Below are 19621 nucleotides of genomic sequence, written 5' to 3' on the forward strand. Positions count from 1 at the left end.
GTTGAACCTGATAATAGCGGTTTCTGATCGGCATCAACAATCTCAAAGTTCAGTTTGTGTATACAATCACGTACGCTGCATTCTGTTTGGAATAGCCCCAATGATTCCATTAGTTCCCCTGAATACAACTTTAGTTTGGTGATACTAGGCTGAAGGGGTGCTCTGGGTGCCAGTTTCATTTTGTCCTTTATACTCATGACATCACACGTTGCGCCCGAGTCCAGCTGGCAGGGTTGGATTATATTGTGTAATCTGAGGTTTACAAACCATGTTTTGCCCTTTGTGTTTACAGCACCAATGCATTCTGAGTGGTAAACCATATGAGTGCTAAGCCGGTGTGCATCCTGCGGATCTGACATTTGCTCAATTGTGTGCAGCTTCCTTGCTTCCGTTTTACTGGAGAGACACCCTCTTGCAAAGTGATTTGGTTTACCACGTGCAGTACAGATTTTCCCATATGCAGGACACTTTTCTTTCTCTCGTACATGCACATTGGCACAATACTTGCATGATGCCGGCTTCCTCCCAGGTGAGTTGTGTAGGTGACCCTTGTGCTGAAACTTATGCTGGTGGTTTTTGTAGCTTTGCTGTTGTTTAGAGGCTGCATTGATATTGTCAATCCGTTTATCCTGCTCCATAGCTTGCATATGTTTGTCAGTAAGTTCTGCAGTGCGACATATCGCAATTGCTGTTTGTAGATCTAAATCGCGTTTCCTCAACAGGCGGCCGCGTGTGCTTTCACTGGTGATACCCAAAACTATTTTATCAGGAATACGTTCATCTCTCAGAGAGCCGTACTCACAGCTTGCAGCTTTTTCTCTTAGCCGTGTGACAAACCTGTCTATTGATTCACAGTCTTCATGCTTACAGCAGCCAAATATATATCTTTCATATAGGACATTTTTAGAGGGTCTGAAGAAAGCTTCTAATGCACCCAGAATGGTTTTGGTGTCACTCTTTTGCTCCTCTGTGAGGTTCAGATTATGCTTGTAAACATGGCGGCATTCACTGCCCATCACCCTCCTCAGTGTGGCTGCTTGCACTGCTGCAGGCTTCTCATCTAACCCTGTGGCTAGGGAGTAGTCCTCAAACTCTGCCCTGAAATCTTCCCAGTTACTGCTGACATCTCCCCTCACCCTCATTGCCTCAGGCCATGCAATGCTGTTAGCTGCCATGATGCTGTTTTCCTTGCTGCAAATACTCAGCATCCAGGACAGGCCTGCAATTGTCAGGAGGCAAAATCAGTTCCAAGAACATCACATCAAGGCTGGCAGGCTCTCAGCATCAAATGTGTGGGAAGAGCATGGATCCAGAAATCTTCTGACACCATGTTTGATGTGATGTATGTAGAGAGACAACACAAGACATCACTGTACATGAGCCATGTTTACTGAAAGACCCAGCAGGAACAGGAAACACAACACAGGAAGAAGTACAACAGAGATGCACCATAGAGTTGCATTTAAAGAAACATCATCCATAACATCATCCATAACAATACTCTATGGTAATATTGCATTGCTTGTACTTACTGTTTCCTGTTCTGTGTTTGCTGTTCCTGTTATACAATTCAATATGACTCCTCAAACAGCTTGCAGTGTCTTAATTTCTATACTGTAAAGTGCTGCGTATATATAAATCCTGTATAATAATAATAATAATAATAATAATAATACTTGAAACAGCCGTGTTCACTCTACGAGACGTTTCTTCAGCTGCAGTTCCTCTGAGCTCCACAAGGTGGTGATCTCACCTCTACCCAGCAAAAAAAGTCTCTATGGAATACAGACAGGAAGTGATGTCAGCTACAGACAGGAAGTGATGTCATGTACATAGGACATTCCATTAGGAAGGACGTAGAGAGGAGACGTGGCTGGATCTGGTGGCAGAGGAGGTAATATGTAGATTAACCCCTTCAGGGTGATCAGTTGATGATGAATATATCTTCCTTCCAAATCTGGCCATACATGGTTCAGTTTTATCGTTCATCCAGAGGGATGAGAGGAAAAAACGGAAGTGATTCCCCCATCCACACATTGGAGGGAGATGGGGTAATCCTCCCCGCTGCACTATTGTATTCTGACAATGGGGGGCGCTCCTCCACTCTCAGAATACACAGATCAGTGATGAAGCTATTGGCTGCAGCCGCTGATGGAGTGACTTTTATCGGGCAGTGACCACACATGGATGGAAATGTGACCGATCCCTGCTGAACCAGCTGAATTTCCATGTCTCTATGGTCACCATAAGTGACTTCCTCCCCTCCCCCTCATCTCCTTCATTATGTAAGTCATGCTGAGATCATCTCCCATTGGCTGAGCAATATTCTCATTTGTCTCTGAGCTCCTTCTTGCTATTCCTCGTCCTGCCTGTTGTTTCCTTGGATTGATTTTCTGTGTAGTGACCCCGGCTTCATCTCTTGGATGCGCTCGTCTGTTGCTTGTCCTGACCTTTATCCTGATTCCTGGATCTCCTCCTCATCTCTCCTCCATATCCTCTTACACAGCTTTTCTCCACACCTGCAGTGATCCTGGGGGGTGAAAACTTGGTACCAGCACTCAGCAAAATCCATCCCCACCATTAGGAGCTCTGGAGAGAATTGTCTGATATTTACACTCCATTCCTCCGCATGTCACCTGATCACATGAGAGCTTACTTTCACAGATTCCTGACAGATTTCTGTATGGTAAAGGTCAAAGTTCACTCTTCAGTTTAGGAGAGGAAGGACACACCCAGGAACAATGATTTGGTTTTCACAGGAGCCTCATATAGAGGACCCCTCAAATCTCCCCATCCAAATATCCCTCCATCCACAGTCTATATGTCCTATGACATCACACTGACCTCACAGCTCCTCCTCCCAATGTCCCTCCATCCAGAGTCTATATGTCCTATGACATCACACTGACCTCACAGCTCCTCCTCCCAATGTCCCTCCATCCAGAGTCTATATGTCCTATGACATCACACTGACCTCACAGCTCCTCCCCCCAATGTCCCTCCATCCAGAGTCTATATGTCCTATGACATCACACTGACCTCACAGCTCCTCCCCCAATGTCCCTCCATCCAGAGTCTATATGTCCTATGACATCACACTGACCTCACAGCTCCTCCTCCCAATGTCCCTCCATCCAGAGTCTATATGTCCTATGACATCACACTGACCTCACAGCTCCTCCCCATGTCCCTCCATCCAGAGTCTATATGTCCTATGACATCACACTGACCTCACAGCTCCTCCCCCCAATGTCCCTCCATCCAGAGTCTATATGTCCTATGACATCACACTGACCTCACAGCTTCTCCCCCCGATGTCCCTCCATCCAGAGTCTATATGTCCTATGACATCACACTGACCTCACAGCTCCTTCTAGCAATGTCTCTCTTTCTGACTTTTTTTTTCTGATGCTCTTAGGGTGTGGGCAGACCCTTGGCATCCTCACTAGCAAAGTGGGACTGTTGGTCCTGCATTCTATGTAATGACATCAGAATACCTGCTACAAGCTTTTATCCTGCATAGTGTGGGGGTCCTGTGTGGGTAAATCATATCTCATTATGAAGTGGGGCTTTACTAAAATGGAGATCTGAATGGAGAGGTGAGGAGGATTCTGGGAATATCATTTGATTGTACTATTTGTGTTCAGATCTAGAGTTTTCCTCCTGTGAATTCTGGAGATCATATGACCATCACATTGCCTCCACCTCCCTCCCTGATAGAATAGAGAAATACAAAGAAGATTCTAGAAGTCACCAGAGAGATGATGGAGGAGAGGTGAGGAGGATTCTGGGAATTCTGGGACATTATCCAGTAACAGACAAGGGATGTGTCTGGATGGTAACTGTATCATTGTGTGTGTCAGGTTCCTATAAGGTGTCAGGATGTCACTGTCTATTTCTCCATGGAGGAGTGGGAGTATTTAGAAGGACACAAGGATCTCTACAAGGACGTCATGATGGACAATCAGCCGCCCCTCACATCACCGGGTAAGAGGAGACTTTATTGTAAAGGAGAGAGCAGTACGGAGGCTCCACCTAGATCCCCCATCATCTGATAAACACATAGAAACAATGTATTCAGTCAGTGTGTGTGTTTCCTACAGATGGATCCAGTAATGGGAACCCACCAGAGAGATGTCCCCGTCCTCTGTATTCCCGGGATTCCACACAGGAAGAAGACACCATCCCCCACCATCATCAGGTAGATGAGGGACAATCACTGATAGTATCATTAGGATCTGTACATTATCTGCATTGTTACCATTGATGTCATTTTTATTATATATTCAGAGTGGAAACCTGAGAGATTCTAAAGTTGATGCTCAAGACGAGTTTAAAATGGCGGATGAGCAGTATAGGGTGATGAAGGAGTTTTTTGAAGGAAACGTGGATCTGTATAAGGATTTCATGATGGGGCCACGTAATACCAGGAACCCACCAGAGAGATGTCCCCGTCCTCTGTATTCCCAGGATTCCACACAGGAAGGTCACACCATCCCCCACCATCATCAGGTAGATGATTGACAATTATTGGTAGTTCTGATTTATACACAGCATGATTGTTACAATGAATGTTTTATTATATATTCAGAGTGGAAACCTCGGGGATGATGATATTGATGTTAAAGAAGAGTATAAAGAGGAGGATGAGGAGTATGGAGTGATGGAGGAGTTTTCAGAAGGACACAAGGATATGATGGAGCCACCAAATACCAGGAACCCACCAGAGAGATGTCCCCGTCCTCTGTATTCCCGGGATTCCACACAGGAAGATCACACCATCCCCCACTGTTACAAGGTTGGTGGGATGGAGCCTCTAGAACATGGACTCCTAGAGATGATGTGTAGATTTTCTATGTGATGTCACAATAATAAATCTTCTATCTTACAGATGATATTCTCTCTCATTTTCTTGGTTTAGAGTGGAGATCCAATGGATATAGAATTTGAGGTGAAATCAGAAGAAGAAGAGAGGTATGTGAGGGATGATCAGCAGTCTATGGAGGAGGATGGAATAACGGGGACATTTATAGAGGAGGACACTCCTACAGAGATCAGCACAGGTGGGTCATTAACACTAAATACATTCCTCCACTCATACTGCTCACTGATTGGTCCAGAGTAGGGCGGGGGCTGGGTGATATCAGCCTGTAATCCCCTGGTCACTTTCCTGAGCTGTGTTCCCCGTCCTGTATTCCTGGATTTCTCTCCGATAATCTTCCTTCTCTGTGCTGCCGACACAATTTATGTATCTAGACTGGATTTATGGAGATTCTGGGGATCAGCTGGCAGCAAAATGTTCATTTTCCCCATAGATGTTACTAGATCTAGGCACCTGGGGTATGTGATTTGGGTCTTCTGCCCCATACCCGGGTATGACAAGATCTCTGACAGAACAATCCCCCCAGGATTACTTGTTGTGTTGTCTGCTGGCTGTGCCGGGTGGAGGGATATGTCTGTATAGTCTCAGACCCAAGTCACTGAGTGCAGTCTCAGGAGATGGGAGGCAGCGGTGTGGGACCTCTGCAACTTGTCTCATGTAATCATTTCATCTTCCACTGATTACTGAATACCAATATTATGAGTCCTGACCCTTACACTGTATACTTTATATTCTACATTACATACTCCTGACCCCTGCACTATATACTCTATGTTGTACATTACATCATTCTGATACTATATAGTCCTATCTGTTGTATCTTATACAATATGTTGTACATTACATAGTCCTGACTTCTGCTCTCTTCCCTCCCCCCACTGCTATATATACACATAATATGTATTCTCTTTTGTTACACCCATTTCCTACCAGCTGGACATATCTGATGATTTGATTGGAGCACAGACTTTTACATATTGATAATAATGCGATAACATCCTCGAACTCTAGAACCTTAAAGGGATTATAAAGTAATTTTTTATATTTTTTTTAAATATCAAACATGTTATACTTGCCTCCACTGTGCAGCTCATTTGCACAGAGTGGCCCCGAACCTTCTCTTCTAAGGTCCCTCGGTGGCTGTCTCTGCTTCTTCCCGCAGGTACTTCTCATGTTCATGCGAGCTCCCTCACATGGTGAGAAACACCTGCGGGCGCGCTCCCGTGATACAGCCGGCTGCTATAGCCGCTCCCTGTATCACATGGCCCCACCTCCTGGAGCGCCGCATCATTGGATGTGATTGACAGCAGCGCGAGCCAATGGATGCGCTGCCTTCAATTCATCCACTCCAGCCAATCAGCGGCCAGGCTGAGCAGAGAAGAGGATGGCGGGGGTGAGCGCGGGACTTTCGAGGGGTGAGGTAAGTAAAGCGGGGGGACTGGGGGCGCCGGCAGTGTGAGATGTTTTTTCACCTTAATGCATAGAAGGTGAAAAAACATTTACCTTTACAACCACTTTAAACAGAAAGTGATAATGAGGGAGGAGTCAATAACCCAATGATGGGGGTCTTCAGGATCAGTCCAGTCTCCATCTTGGTTGTTCTCCCCCCATCCTCACTCTCTGACCTCTGGTGGGGCTCAGCCCCGCTGTTATTCATGACTAAATCATGAACTAAATAAGGAAGTGCAGGACTTCTTGTGTTGGGAAGATGGCAATGAGTGATAGAGGGGGAGGGGACACTCGTCCTATAATCCCCTCATCACTGTCACTCCTATAAAAGACAGTTCTCGTTGTTTCCTCACTCTCTGACTAAGGTCCATGAATAAAGAAATGATCTGGTAGGAGATCAGAGGACCCATTTACTAGTTACCTTGAGGGGGGAATTGTAAGATCCTCAGAGACAAAGCTGCCTGATGTGTGCGGAGTCCTGGTTTAGGGGAACCAATCAGCTGATGTCTAGTAATAATCTTTGTATTTCTATTTTAGTAGATGGACGGGAGATGAGGAAAACCTCAGAGGATTGTCTCACTTTGTCTCCAGACTGTAAAGTAGAAGATGAGGACATCACACAGTATAGTCCAGGAGAAAACCCGACTACCTCAAATGTCCATCTGGCACCACACAGTGTAGATGGACCATCGTATTCCTCTTATCCTGAGGAACCTCAGACTGTGCGGGACGGTGCCGGACCATCGTATTCCTCTTATCCTGAGGAACCTCAGACTGTGCGGGACAGGGCCGTCCTTCCAACAGAGAAGAGCTTTTCCTGTACTGAGTGCGGGAAGTGTTTCCGTTTTAAATCCCATCTTAATGTGCATATAAGATCTCACACGGGGGAGAAGCCGTATTCCTGTCCTGAGTGCGGGAATTTTTTTTCACAAAAGTCCAGTCTTTCCATACATCTGAGATCTCACACAGGGGTGAAGCCGTATTCCTGTCCTGAGTGCGGGAAATGTTTTTCAGTGAAGTCCGATCTTGACACACATCAGAGATCTCACACAGGAGAGAAGCCGTATTCCTGTCCTGAGTGCAGGAAATGTTTTTCACAGAAGTCCCATCTTTACACACATCAGAGATCTCATACAGAGGAGAAGCCATTTTCCTGTCCTGAGTGTGGGAAATGTTTTTCACAGAAGGCCAATCTTTTCACACATCAGAGATCTCACACGGGGCAGAAACCATATTCCTGTCCTGAGTGCGGGCAATGTTTTTCAGTAAAGTCCAATCTTTCCACACATCAGAGATCTCACACGAGGGAGAAGCCGTATTCCTGTCCTGAGTGCGGGAAATGTTTTTCACAGAAGACCCATCTTTATACACATCAGAGATCTCACACAGGGGAGAAGCCATATTCCTGTCCTGAGTGCGGGAAATGTTTTTCAGTAAAGTCCAGTCTTTCCAAACATCAGGGATCTCACACGAGGGAGAAGCCGTATTCCTGTCCTGAGTGCGAGAAATGTTTTTCACAGAAGACCCATCTTTATACACATCAGAGATCTCACACGGGGGAGAAGCCATATTCCTGTCCTGTGTGCGGGAAATGTTTTTCAGATAATTCCAATCTTTCCACACATCAGAGATCTCACACGGGGGAGAAGCCATATTCCTGTCCTGAGTGAGGGAATTGTTCCTCACTGAAGTCCTGTCTTCCTGTACATCAGGGAACTCACACAACCCTCAAGGTGTATTGGTGCCTTGAGTGTGGGAAATGTCTTCTATATGAATGTTGCTGGACATCACAGCTCTCATGTGGGGAAGAAGCACACCCTGATATACACCTCAGATATACACCATGGCTGATCTTCATCATGGAAGAAACAGTTGATAAGGAGATCAGAGATCACCAAAGACATGGATGAAGTGTTGTACCGTGTTGGCCATTGATAGCAGGAGGAAAATAAAAATGGAGTCATTACCTCTCATTGGCTAAGTACATTTTGTGGTATAATCTTTCACAAACACAGGTCTATTAAAATAAAAAAAATTGTTGAATGAATGTGACCGACTTTCACCCAGCTGTGATGAATATTGGATGTATTTTATTTCATACACTGGTTTCCTTGGCTCCATCTAGTGGCCATAATGTGGTATTGTGCTATTTTTATTGAGTTATTTCAGGAAAAATACCCCATTCTGGTCACTAGATGGAGCTGATGGTCATAGGAAATCAATGAGGTAAATTCTGACTAGTAGAGCCCTTAATTGTCATTGGTCAGGCATGGTTTGATTGTAATATCTGAGATTGGACTCATGCACTTGTGAGGTAAGTAGACACTGAAGGATAAAAGTGCAATGGAGCGCATTGGTAACCAGCCTCTGATGCAGAGGACAGAGATGGGTGAAAGCGGTCAGGCCAGCGCGACCGATCTCTGGGCTACATGCTTTTGACCCATATATGGTTCTACACACTTTACAAGACAAGGGAGGACCTTCCCCCGGGACCCTGGAGCTGTGGACTTGATGACAAGCTGATAAGTACAGTATAAATACATTTACCATTCTTTGGAAAGGACTATTACTTTCTGGAAAGGATCACCTCTTCACATTGCTCTTTCATTTGGGGTGTGAGAGCGAGTCCTCATAGGGACACTGATTGGTACAGTGAGAGGGAGGCCAAGGAGGACCATGTTCTTCTGGTTTTAGTGACCCCCACATCACTTTATTGGACCCCCATATATTATTATTATTATTCAGGATTTATATAGCGCCAACAGTTTGCGCAGCGCTTTACAATATGAGGGCAGACAGTACACTTACAATACAAATCAATACAGGAGGGATCAGAGGGCCCTGCTCGTTAGAGCTTACAATCTAGAAGGGAGGGTCAAGTTGAAACAAAAGGTAATAACTGTGGGGGGATGAGCTGATGGAGAAAATGAAAATACAGTTAGGTGGGGGAGGGGAGGCTTCTCTGAAGAGAAGTGTTTTCAGGGATCGTCTAAAAGCTAATAAAGTAGGAGATAGGCGGACAGATTGGGGTAGGGCATTCCATAGGATTGGGGAGGCTTTGGAAAAGTACTGGAGGCGAGTATGGGAGGAGGTGATGAGGGAGCTAGAGAGCAGGAGGTCTTGAGAGGAACGAAGAGGACGAGTAGGTTGGTATTTAGAGACTAAGCTAGTGATGTAGCTGGGGGCCGAGTTGTGGATGGCTTTGTATGTAATTGTTAGTATTTTGAATTTAATTATTTGGCTGAGTGGAAGCCAGTGGAGGGATTGACAGAGAGGAGTAGCAGACACCGAGTGATTGGTAAGGTGGAGGAGTCTGGCAGCGGCATTCATAATGGATTGAAGAGGTGATAGACTATGTAGAGGTAAGCCAATGAGAAGGAAGTTGCAGTAGTCGAGGCGGGAGATGACCAGCGAGTGAATTAAGAGCTTTGTTGTCTCATTGGTTAGAAAGGGGCGTATTTCGGAGATGTTGTGGCGGTTGAGGCTGCAGGATTTGGACAGCGATTGGATGTGTTGCTTGAAGGAGAGTTCAGAGTCCAGGACTACACCTAGAACCTTGGCATGAGGGGATGGGCTTATGGTTGTGCCATCAATTTTGACAGTGAGATCAGGGGAAGGGGCATATGGGGGAGGAAAAATTACAAGTTCAGTTTTGGATAGATTGATTTTGAGGAAGTGATGTGACATCCAGGCTGATATATCTGATAGTAAATTAGTGATACGTGAGGAGACAGAGGGAGTGAGCTGAGGGGTAGAGAAATAGATTTGGGTGTCATCAGCATAGAGGTGGTATTGGAAGCCGTGGGAGGCTATCAGTTGACCCAGGGAGGAGGTATAGATTGAAAATAGGAGTGGTCCAAGAACAGAACCTTGGGGGACCCCAACAGAGAAAGGGAGAGGAGAGGAGGAAGTAGAGTTGTAAGAAACGCTAAAGGTGCGGTTGGATAAGTAGGAAGAGAACCATTGTAGAGTACGGTCACAGAGACCAAAGGTGTGGAGTTTTTTGAGAAGGAGGGGGTGGTCAACCGTATCAAAGGCAGCAGAGAGGTCCAGGAGGAGGAGTACAGAATAATGTCTATTGGTTTTGGCCGTTAGTAGATCGTTTGTTAGTTTTAGGAGAGCAGTTTCTGTGGAGTGTTGAGGACGAAATCCAGACTGAAGGGGATCAAGAAGGCCATTATCAGCGAGGTGGACGCTCAGTTGGTTGTAGACCAGACGTTCAAGGAGTTTGGATAAAAAGGGGAGCAAGGAGATGGGGCGTAGGTTGTTTGGATTGGATGGGTCCAGTGAGGGTTTTTTAAGTATGGGTTTGACAAGTGCATGTTTTAGAGAGTTGGGGAAGATGCCAGAAGAGAGGGAGAGATATACTATTCCACTTGTACATAGTTAGTCAGGTTGAAAAAAAGACACAAGTCCATCTAGTTCAAATACAAAAAATATAATAATAATATCATACAATCCCATATACCCAATTCAATACCCACAGTTGATCTAGAGGAAGGCAAAAAAAAAACCCCAGCAGAGCATGCTCCAAATTGCTAAAGCAGGGGAAAAAATTCCTTCCTGATCCCGCGAGAGGCAATCGGATTTTCCCCGGATCAACTTTACCTATAAATGTTAGTATCCAGTTATATCATGTACACATAGGAAATAATCCAGGCCTTTCTTAAAGCAATCTACTGAGTTGGCCAGAACCACCTCTGCAGGGAGTCTATTCCACATTTTTACAGCTCTTACTGTGAAGAAACCTTTCCATATTTGGAGATGAAATCTCTTCTCCTCTAGATGTAAAAAGTGCCCCCTTGTCCTCTTTGTTGACTGTAAAGTGAATAACTCAACACCAAGTTCACTATATGGGCCCCTTATATATTTTTACATGTTGATCATATCCCCCCTTAATCTCCTCTTGTGAAGAGTGAATAAATTCAGTTCCTCTAATCTTTCCTCATAGCTGAGTTCCTCCATGCCTCTTATCAGTTTGGTTGCCCTTCTCTGCACTTTCTCCAGTTCCCCGATAACCTTTTTGAGAACTGGTGCCCAAAACTGAACTGCATATTCCAGATGAGGTCTTACTAATGATTTGAACAGGGGCAAAATGATGTCTCTCTCTCTGGAGTCCATACCTCTCTTAATACAGGAAAGGACTTTGCTCGCTTTGGAAACCGCAGATTGGCATTGCATGTTATTATTGAGCTTAGGATCTACCAAAACCCCCAGATCCTTCTCCACTATGGATTCCCCCAGTTGTACTCCCTCTAGTATGTATGATGCATATTCTTAGCCCCCAAGTGTATAACTTTACATTTCTCAACATTAAACCTCATCTGCCACATAGTCGCCCAATTAGACAGAGCATTGAGGTCGGCTTGTAAATTGGAGACATCCTGTAAAGACGTTATTCCACTGCATATCTTGGTGTCATCTGCAAAGACAGAAATTTTACTTTTGATCCCAGACCCAATATCATTTATAAAGATATTAAAAAGTAAGGGTCCCAGCACTGAACCTTGGGGTACACCACTGATAACCTTAGACCATTCAGAGTAAGAATCATTAACCACTACTCTCTGAATTCTGTCTTTTAGCCAGTTTTCTATCCATTTAAAAACTGATATTTCCAAACCTCTAGACTTTACCTTACACATGAGCCGTGTGTGCGGAACTGTATCCAACGCTTTTGCAAAATCCAAGTATACCATGTCCACCGCCACCCCTCTGTCCAAGTATACCACGTCCACCGCCACCCCTCTGTCCAAGTATACCACGTCCACCGCCACCCCTCTGTCCAAGGTTTTACTTACCTCCTCATAAAAAGAAATCAGATTTGTCTGACAACTCCTGTCTTTCATGAATCCATGTTGTCTGTTGCTTAAAGTGTTTTTGTTCAGCAAGAACTCATCGATGTGGTCTTTTATTAAACGCTCCAGTATCTTCCCAGCTATAGAAGTTAAGCTAACAGGTCTATAGTTACTTGGTAAAGACTTAATTCCCTTTTTAAATATAGGCACCACGTTTGCCCTGCGCCAATCCAGTGGGACTATTCCTGTCATTAATGACTCCCTAAAAATTAGATACAATGGCTCTGAAATTACAGAGCTCAATTCTTTTAGGATCCGTGGGTGGATGCCATCAGGTCCAGGTGCTTTATCCACCTTTATTCTGTCTAAATATTTCTGGACCATATCACTTTTGAGCCATTGTGGATCATATGGGGCTGCGTCAGTACCACCCCCATTATGGACATGAGCTCCCCCATGCTCTTTTGTGTACACAGAGCTGAAGAAAGTATTTAATAAATTAGCCTTCTCTTTGTCCCCAGTCACCCACTCTAGATTATTTTGTAAAGGGCCTACATGCTCAGACATGACATTTTTACTATTAATATATTTGAAGAATTTTTTGGGGTTTGTCCTACTATCTTTTGCAATCTGTCGTTCGTTTTGAATTTTTGCATCCTTGATTTCCTTTTTACATATTCTGTTAAATTCTTTGTAACATTTAAATGACACTAGTGATCCTTCATTTTTATATTTTTTAAAAGCTCTTCTCTTATAGTTTATAGCTTTTTTAACTTTGGCTGTGAGCCACATAGGTTTTGTTTTTAGCCTTTTAAACTTATTGCCCATGGGAATATACTTTACAGTGAGGTCCCAAACAGTCTTTTTGAAGAATTCCCATTTCTGTTCTGTGCCCATTGAAGCGAATATTCTCTCCCAGTCTAAGTCCTGGAGAGCAGCCCTCATCCTTGTAAAATTAGCTCTCTTGAAGTTAAGTGTTTTTATCTTTCCCGTATGTGATTTTTGCTTACAGCTAACATCAAAGGAAATCGTGTTATGATCACTGCTACCCAGGTGTTCCTTTATCTGAACATTAGTAATACGTTCTGCATGGTTTGAGATTACCAGGTCCAACAGAGCTTCATTCCTAGTTGGGGCCTCAATAAACTGGACCATAAAATTGTCCTGTAATAGTTTTATCATTTTTTGCCCTTTAACTGTCCCAGCAGTGCCATTACTCCAGTCAATTTCTGGGTAGTTAAAATCCCCCATTATTATCACTGCCCCAGCCCTTGCAGCCCTTTCCATCTGTGCAAAGAGCTGAGTCTCCACCTCCTCATTAACATTGGGTGGTCTATAACAAACTCCAACGATTAACTTTGAACTACACCCATCTAAATGCAGTTCCACCCATAATGCTTCAGACTCATCACACTCTCCATCCACCAGGTCCTCTTTCACACTTGCTTTTAGATCACTTCTCACATAGAGACAGACCCCACCACCTTTCCTTTTTACCCTGTCTCTCCGAAAGAGTGCATAGCCAGGAATATTAATAGCCCAGTCATGTGAGGATTGAAGCCAAGTTTCAGCAATACCGATTACATCATAGATCTCCTCATGTACCACAGCTTCCAACTCACCTATTTTGCTTGGCAGACTTCTGGCATTGGTGTACAAACACTTTAATGCATTATTACATTTTGCTCTTGTGTTTTTCATATTATTTTTAGTAGTACAAATTGCCCTATAGTTTTCAATGGCTGTTTGCAACATGGGAAATTTCTTGTCACCTGCCATATCCCACCCCCCCATCTATCCCCATTCCACCCTCCATTAATGTCTGACCCCTAACTGCCCAATGTAATTCTGGTGCAGCCTCCCCCCTCAAACCCAGTTTAAATACTCCTCCAGCCTTCCCATAAACCTCTCCCCCAGCACAGCAGACCCCCCTTCCATTCAAGTGCAAACCATCGTTAGCATATAGGTTGCACCCCAATGAAAAGTCAGCCCAGTGCTCTAGAAACCCAAATCCCTCCTCCGTACACCAGGTCTTTAGCCATGCATTCAGCTCTCTAATCACCCCCTGCCTTTCCTGTGTTGCACATGGCACAGGCAATATTTCAGAGAATATCACCTTGGAGGTCCTTCCCTTCAACTTGCAGCCTAGTTCTCTAAATTGATTCTTAACCACTTCCCACCCGGCCAATGCATATATACGGCCAGGTGGGAGCCGTCTATTCCTGACAGGCCGTTCAGGAACGTCCTTCAGGAGTAGCGGGATCGCGCGCGCGCTCGCGCAGCGGCGCGATCCCGATGTGCTCGTGTCACCCGGACACGGCACATCTCAGATCGGCAGGAGGGCTCTGTGATTGGCCCTCCTGATCACATGACGGCCGTGTCCAATCACGGCCGTCATGTGATGTAAACAAACAGCCGGTTGCTAGGCAATCGGCTCTCCTCTCCTCACACGGAAGTCACTGCTGAGGAGAGGAGAGCAGAACACTGCAGCCGGCTGATGATCAGTGAATATGAGCTGCTTTTTACAGCTTTTTACTCACTGATCATCAGTGTAGTGTCAACACACCACACAGTAAAAACACAGTCCCCACATATGTCCTCAAAACACACATGTCCCCAAAACATACATGTCCCCAAATAATAAAAACACATGTCCCTAATAATAAAAACATGTCCCCCACATATGTCCCACTAAAATCACATGTCCCAATGATTATCTGCACACATATGTACGTGATCACCTGCACACATATGTACATGATCATTTGCGTACATATGTCCGTGATCACACAAACCAATTATTATACACTTAACGGAATTTTTTTTACCAAAAACATGTAGCAGAATACATTTTGGCTTAAATTTATGACAAAATTTGATTTTATTGGATTTCTTTTCAAATAGAAAAAAGAAAATATTGTTTTTTTTCCAAATTTCCGCTATTTTTGCGCTTATATCGCAAAAGAAAAAAAAAACGGAGTACAGTGTAGCATGACCGCGCAATTGTCACTGAAAGCGCTAGAGCGCTGAAAGCTGAAAATTGGGCTGGGAAGGAAGGGGGTGAAAGTGCCCGGTATTGTAGTGGTTAAGGAGCCTCCACCTTCCATGTATACGGTCATTGGTTCCAATGTGGACCAAGACTGCTGGGTCATACCCAGCCCCTCCCAGTAATTTATCCACCCGGTCCACCACATGCCGAACCCTAGCACCAGGGAGACAGCAAACTATTCGGTTGAGGCGATCCTGGCGACAAATTATTCTATCAGTCCTTCTGATTATAGAATCCCCTATAACCACCAACTGTCTAGGCCTATCTGCACTCCCCTCACCTCCTCTACTAGATGGGCTGCTCTCCCAGCTGTTAGGGGGAGCAGTGACATCTAGGGCTGCCACCTCTGTGTTTGCCACCTCCACATTTTCACCCAACTCTGCAAATTTGTTTTGATGCACAAACACAGGACTGGCCTTCCTTTTCTGCAAGCCCCTTCCACTCCCTCTAACTACATTAACCCATCTTCCTATGTGATAATCCTGACTTGCCCCTCCACATCAACCCTACTGACCACCTGCTCAGCGAGCAGAGGACCCCTTTCAAGGTTGTCCTTTCTGCCCAGTGTTGCAACTTGCTCCTCCAGATCTCTAATGTGAGCTTCCAGAAGGGCAACCTGCTCACATCTGTCACAGCGGTATGCATCCTGGAGCTCTTGCACCAGTTTTGCATACATGTGGCACACTGTGCAAAACCTTCAACCCTGCTAGCACTCATTTCCCAGTTACAATACAATTACTTAAAGGAAGTTTAAGATGTTACTTACAGGGTAGAGACTCCTGTCTTAACTCGTTTTCAACTCCTGGTTATTAACTCTCCACTTTAGTTCAAAATTCCACTTGTGTTCACAAAATCCACATGCGAACCACCAACAGGGAGCAAGCTAGACCTCCAAGGACTCCCCGTCCTTCACAGCATGTAACCCAGCACAGATCTGCTCAGTTACATGTAACCCTGACTGTAAGAGTTATGGCCTCTATATTGTACATCATGGATAGACTAAATAAGGTGTACCATCATCCACTTAGAAAGGAAAAAGGAAGACTAGAGAACGATCCCCAACCGATCACCCAGAAAAGAGCATTGAGGCAGGACTATCGCAGTACAGATATTAAACAATGTATACTCAATATTGATAAAAAGTATTATACAGTTTTATTAATACAAAAGACAAGACATTTGATACATTTGTAAAAAGTGCAAAGTAACAATCCATAAATGTCACAGCATACAAGTCCCCAAACCAGGAGGCTCAGGATATGGTGGGTTTCCATGGATATGGTTCTCAACATGTTTTGCAGTCTTTATAGCGCTTCATCAGGGGAATATCGGCAAGTAATTATTACAGTATTAAGCACTATGTATCAAAACAATTGAATTACATATATAAAACATTACATTCAATGGAAGAAATTAAACAAGGAGGAATAAAGTGAGGGGAGATGTTGCTTCCCCAGTACCCAAAGCCTCAGCCGAGGTCAGAGCACCACCAAGGTTCCCCCCGATGGCTGCGGGGGATGGGCAATCAATGGACGTGTATCTATGTTAATTGGGTAATAAAGATGCAATAAGAATAATATACAATCCAGCGACTTCAATAGAAAAGATGAAGAGAAAAAGGGAAAGAAAAACAGGGGGGAGGGATTGGGGGGGTTTAGAGAGAAAGGAAAGGGAGGAAGAGAAAAAGGAGGGAGGAGAGAGGGAAAGGGGGAGGAAGGAAAGTAAAGGGTCTGGTATATATTTGGGGGACTCTATACAGTTTTTCATGCTTCCTGTTGGATGGGCTCCAGAAAATGTGACATTTTACAAAGAAAAAAATTTTTTGGTTTAAATTTACAGAAAATTACATTTCATTGCCGGCTTCTTTTATTTAAGCAGCACAAAGACCCTCCAAAGACCCCCAAATACACAGAAGAGCCTCAGGGGGGTCTGTGTGCTGCTTTGGTAACATTTCCTTTATAAATGTCACAACAACTGCACTCTTTTCTAATAAAATGTTTTTAGAATTACAAAGAAATGACCTCACAGCGGGAGGAATGCGTGCGACATTCATTCATTTAACTATTTTTTTTATATATTTACAAAAGCTACAAAATGGATGAAAGGTAATGACTCCATTTTTATTTTTATCCTGCTATCAATGGCCGACACGGTACAACACTTCATCCATGTCTTTGGTGATCTCTGATCTCCTTATCAACTGTTTCTTCCATGATGAAGATCAGCCATGGAGTATATCTGAGGTGTATATCAGGGTGGGCTTCTTCCCCACATGAGAGCTGTGATGTCCAGCAACATTCATATAGAAGACATTTCCCGCACTCAAGGCATTAATACATCTCAAGGGTTGTGTGGGATCCCTGATGTACAGGAAGACAGGACTTCAGTGAGAACAATTCCCTCACTCAGGACAGGAATAGGGCTTCTCCCCTGTGTGAGATCTCTGATGTTTGTAAAGACCGGACTTTTGTGAAAAACATTTACCCGCACTCAGGACAAGAAAACGGCTTCTCCCCCGTGTGAGATCTCTGATGTGTGGAAAGACTGGACTTCTCTGAAAAACATTTCCCGCACTCAGGACAAGAAAACGGCTTCTCCCCCGTGTGAGATCTCTGATGTATGGAAAGACTGGTCTTCACTGAAAAACATTTCCCGCACTCAGGACAGGAATATGGCTTCTCTCCCGTGTGAGATCTTTTATGTCTATTAAGTTTAGATTTAGTACGGAAACACTTCCCGCACTCAGGGCAGGAATACGGCTTCTCTCCTGTGTGAGATCTTATATGCATATTAAGATGGTATTTAGAACTGAAACATTTCCCGCACTCAGGACAGAAATATGGCTTCTCTCCTGTGTGAGATCTTATATGCACATTAAGTCTGGATTTAGAAGGGAAACACTTCCCGCACTCAGTACAGGAAAAGCTCTTCTCTGTTGGAAGGACGGCCCCGTCCCGCACAGTCTGAGGTTCCTCAGGATAAGAGGAATACGATGGTCCATCTACACTGTGTGGTGCCGGATGGACATTTGAGGTAGTCGGGTTTTCTCCTGGACTATACTGTGTGATGTCCTCATCTTCTACTTTACAGTCTGGAGACAAAGTGAGACAATCCTCTGAGGTTTTCCTCATCTCCCGTCCATCTACTAAAATAGAAATACAAAGATTATTACTAGACATGAGCTGATTGGTTCCCCTAAACCAGGACTCCGCCCACATCAGGCAGCTTTGTCTCTGAGGATCTTACAATTCCCCCCTCAAGGTAACTAGTAAATGGCTCCTCTGATCTCCTACCAGATCATTTCTTTATTCATGGACCTTAGTCAGAGAGGGAGGAAACAACGAGAACTGTCTTTTATAGGAGTGACAGTGATGAGGGGATTATAGGACGAGTGTCCCCTCCCCCTCTATCACTCATTGCCATCTTCCCAACACAAGAAGTCCTGCACTTCCTTATTTAGTCCATGATTTAGTCATGAATAACAGCGGGGCTGAGCCCCACCAGAGGTCAGAGAGTGAGGATGGGGGGAGAACAACCAAGATGAAGACTGGACTGATCCTGAAGACCCCCATCATTGGGTTATTGACTCCTCCCTCATTATCACTTCTGTTTAACCACTTCAGCCCCAGAAGGTTTTACCCCCTTCATGACCAGAGCATTTTTGCAATTTGGCACTGTGCTACTTTAAATGGGAATTGTGCGGTTATGCAATGTTGTACCCTTTTTTCCCACAATTAGAGGTTTATTTTGGTGGTATTTGATCACCACTGGCATTTTAAATTTTTAGATATAAACAGAATACTTAATGAGGGACTCATCTACGCGGACAGCTTGTTGGGGGGTATATAAGGCATTATCACTTTCTGTTTAAAGTTTGAAGGTTTGAGGATGTTATGACATTAATATCAACATGTAAAAGTCTGTGCTCCAATCAAATTCTCAGATATAAAATGTCCAACTGGTAGAAAATGGGTGTAAAAGAAGTCAGGACTATGTAATGTACAAATTATTATATAAGATAAAAACAGCTAGGATTTTATAGTATCAGAATAATGTAATGTACTACATAGAGTATATAGTGCAGGGGTCAGGAGTATGTAATGTAGAATATAAAGTATATAGTGCAGGGGTCAGGAGTATGTAATGTAGAATATAAAGTATACAGTGTAAGGGTCAGGACTCATAATATTGGTATTCAGAAATCAGTGGAAGATGAAATTATTACATGAGACAAGTTGCAGAGGTCCCACACCGCTGCCTCCCATCTCCTGAGACTGCACTCAGTGACTTGGGTCTGAGACTATACAGACATATCCCTCCACCCGGCACAGCCAGCAGACAACACAACAAGTAATCCTGGGGGGATTGTTCTGTCAGAGATCTTACTAGACCTGGGCATGGGGCAGAAGACCATTGGCCTGCCAGCTGATCCCCAGAATCTCC

The 19621-nt window shown here is 44.3% G+C and overlaps 3 protein-coding genes across 3 annotated transcripts in view; 2 read left to right on the forward strand and 1 right to left on the reverse strand.

Annotated features, from left to right (window-relative positions):
* LOC143989797 (uncharacterized) overlaps window positions 1-19621 on the reverse strand; it is a 765658-nt gene that overhangs the window by 131117 nt on the left and 614920 nt on the right. The window lies entirely within an intron of this gene.
* LOC143989578 (uncharacterized) overlaps window positions 1795-19621 on the forward strand; it is a 229597-nt gene continuing 211770 nt past the window's right edge. Inside the window, exon 1 of the mRNA XM_077489770.1 lies at window positions 1795-1894. The gene's annotated coding sequence lies outside the window, so the exon portion shown is untranslated. The remainder of the gene's footprint in view (window positions 1895-19621) is intronic.
* Window positions 2062-19621, forward strand: part of LOC143990004 (uncharacterized) — a 123953-nt gene continuing 106393 nt past the window's right edge. The window contains exons 1-7 of the mRNA XM_077490243.1: window positions 2062-3775; window positions 3864-3987; window positions 4104-4201; window positions 4291-4512; window positions 4592-4798; window positions 4922-5113; window positions 6799-7814. Of these exons, the coding sequence (XP_077346369.1) occupies window positions 3903-3987; window positions 4104-4201; window positions 4291-4512; window positions 4592-4798; window positions 4922-5113; window positions 6799-7814 (1820 nt within the window). The 5' untranslated portion in view covers window positions 2062-3775; window positions 3864-3902. The remainder of the gene's footprint in view (window positions 3776-3863; window positions 3988-4103; window positions 4202-4290; window positions 4513-4591; window positions 4799-4921; window positions 5114-6798; window positions 7815-19621) is intronic.

This window comes from Lithobates pipiens, unplaced genomic scaffold (assembly GCF_037356315.1).
Source record: "Lithobates pipiens isolate NorthernLeopardFrog02 unplaced genomic scaffold, aLitPip1_a1.2 Scaffold_18, whole genome shotgun sequence".
In the NCBI taxonomy this organism is placed as follows: Eukaryota; Metazoa; Chordata; class Amphibia; order Anura; family Ranidae; genus Lithobates; species Lithobates pipiens.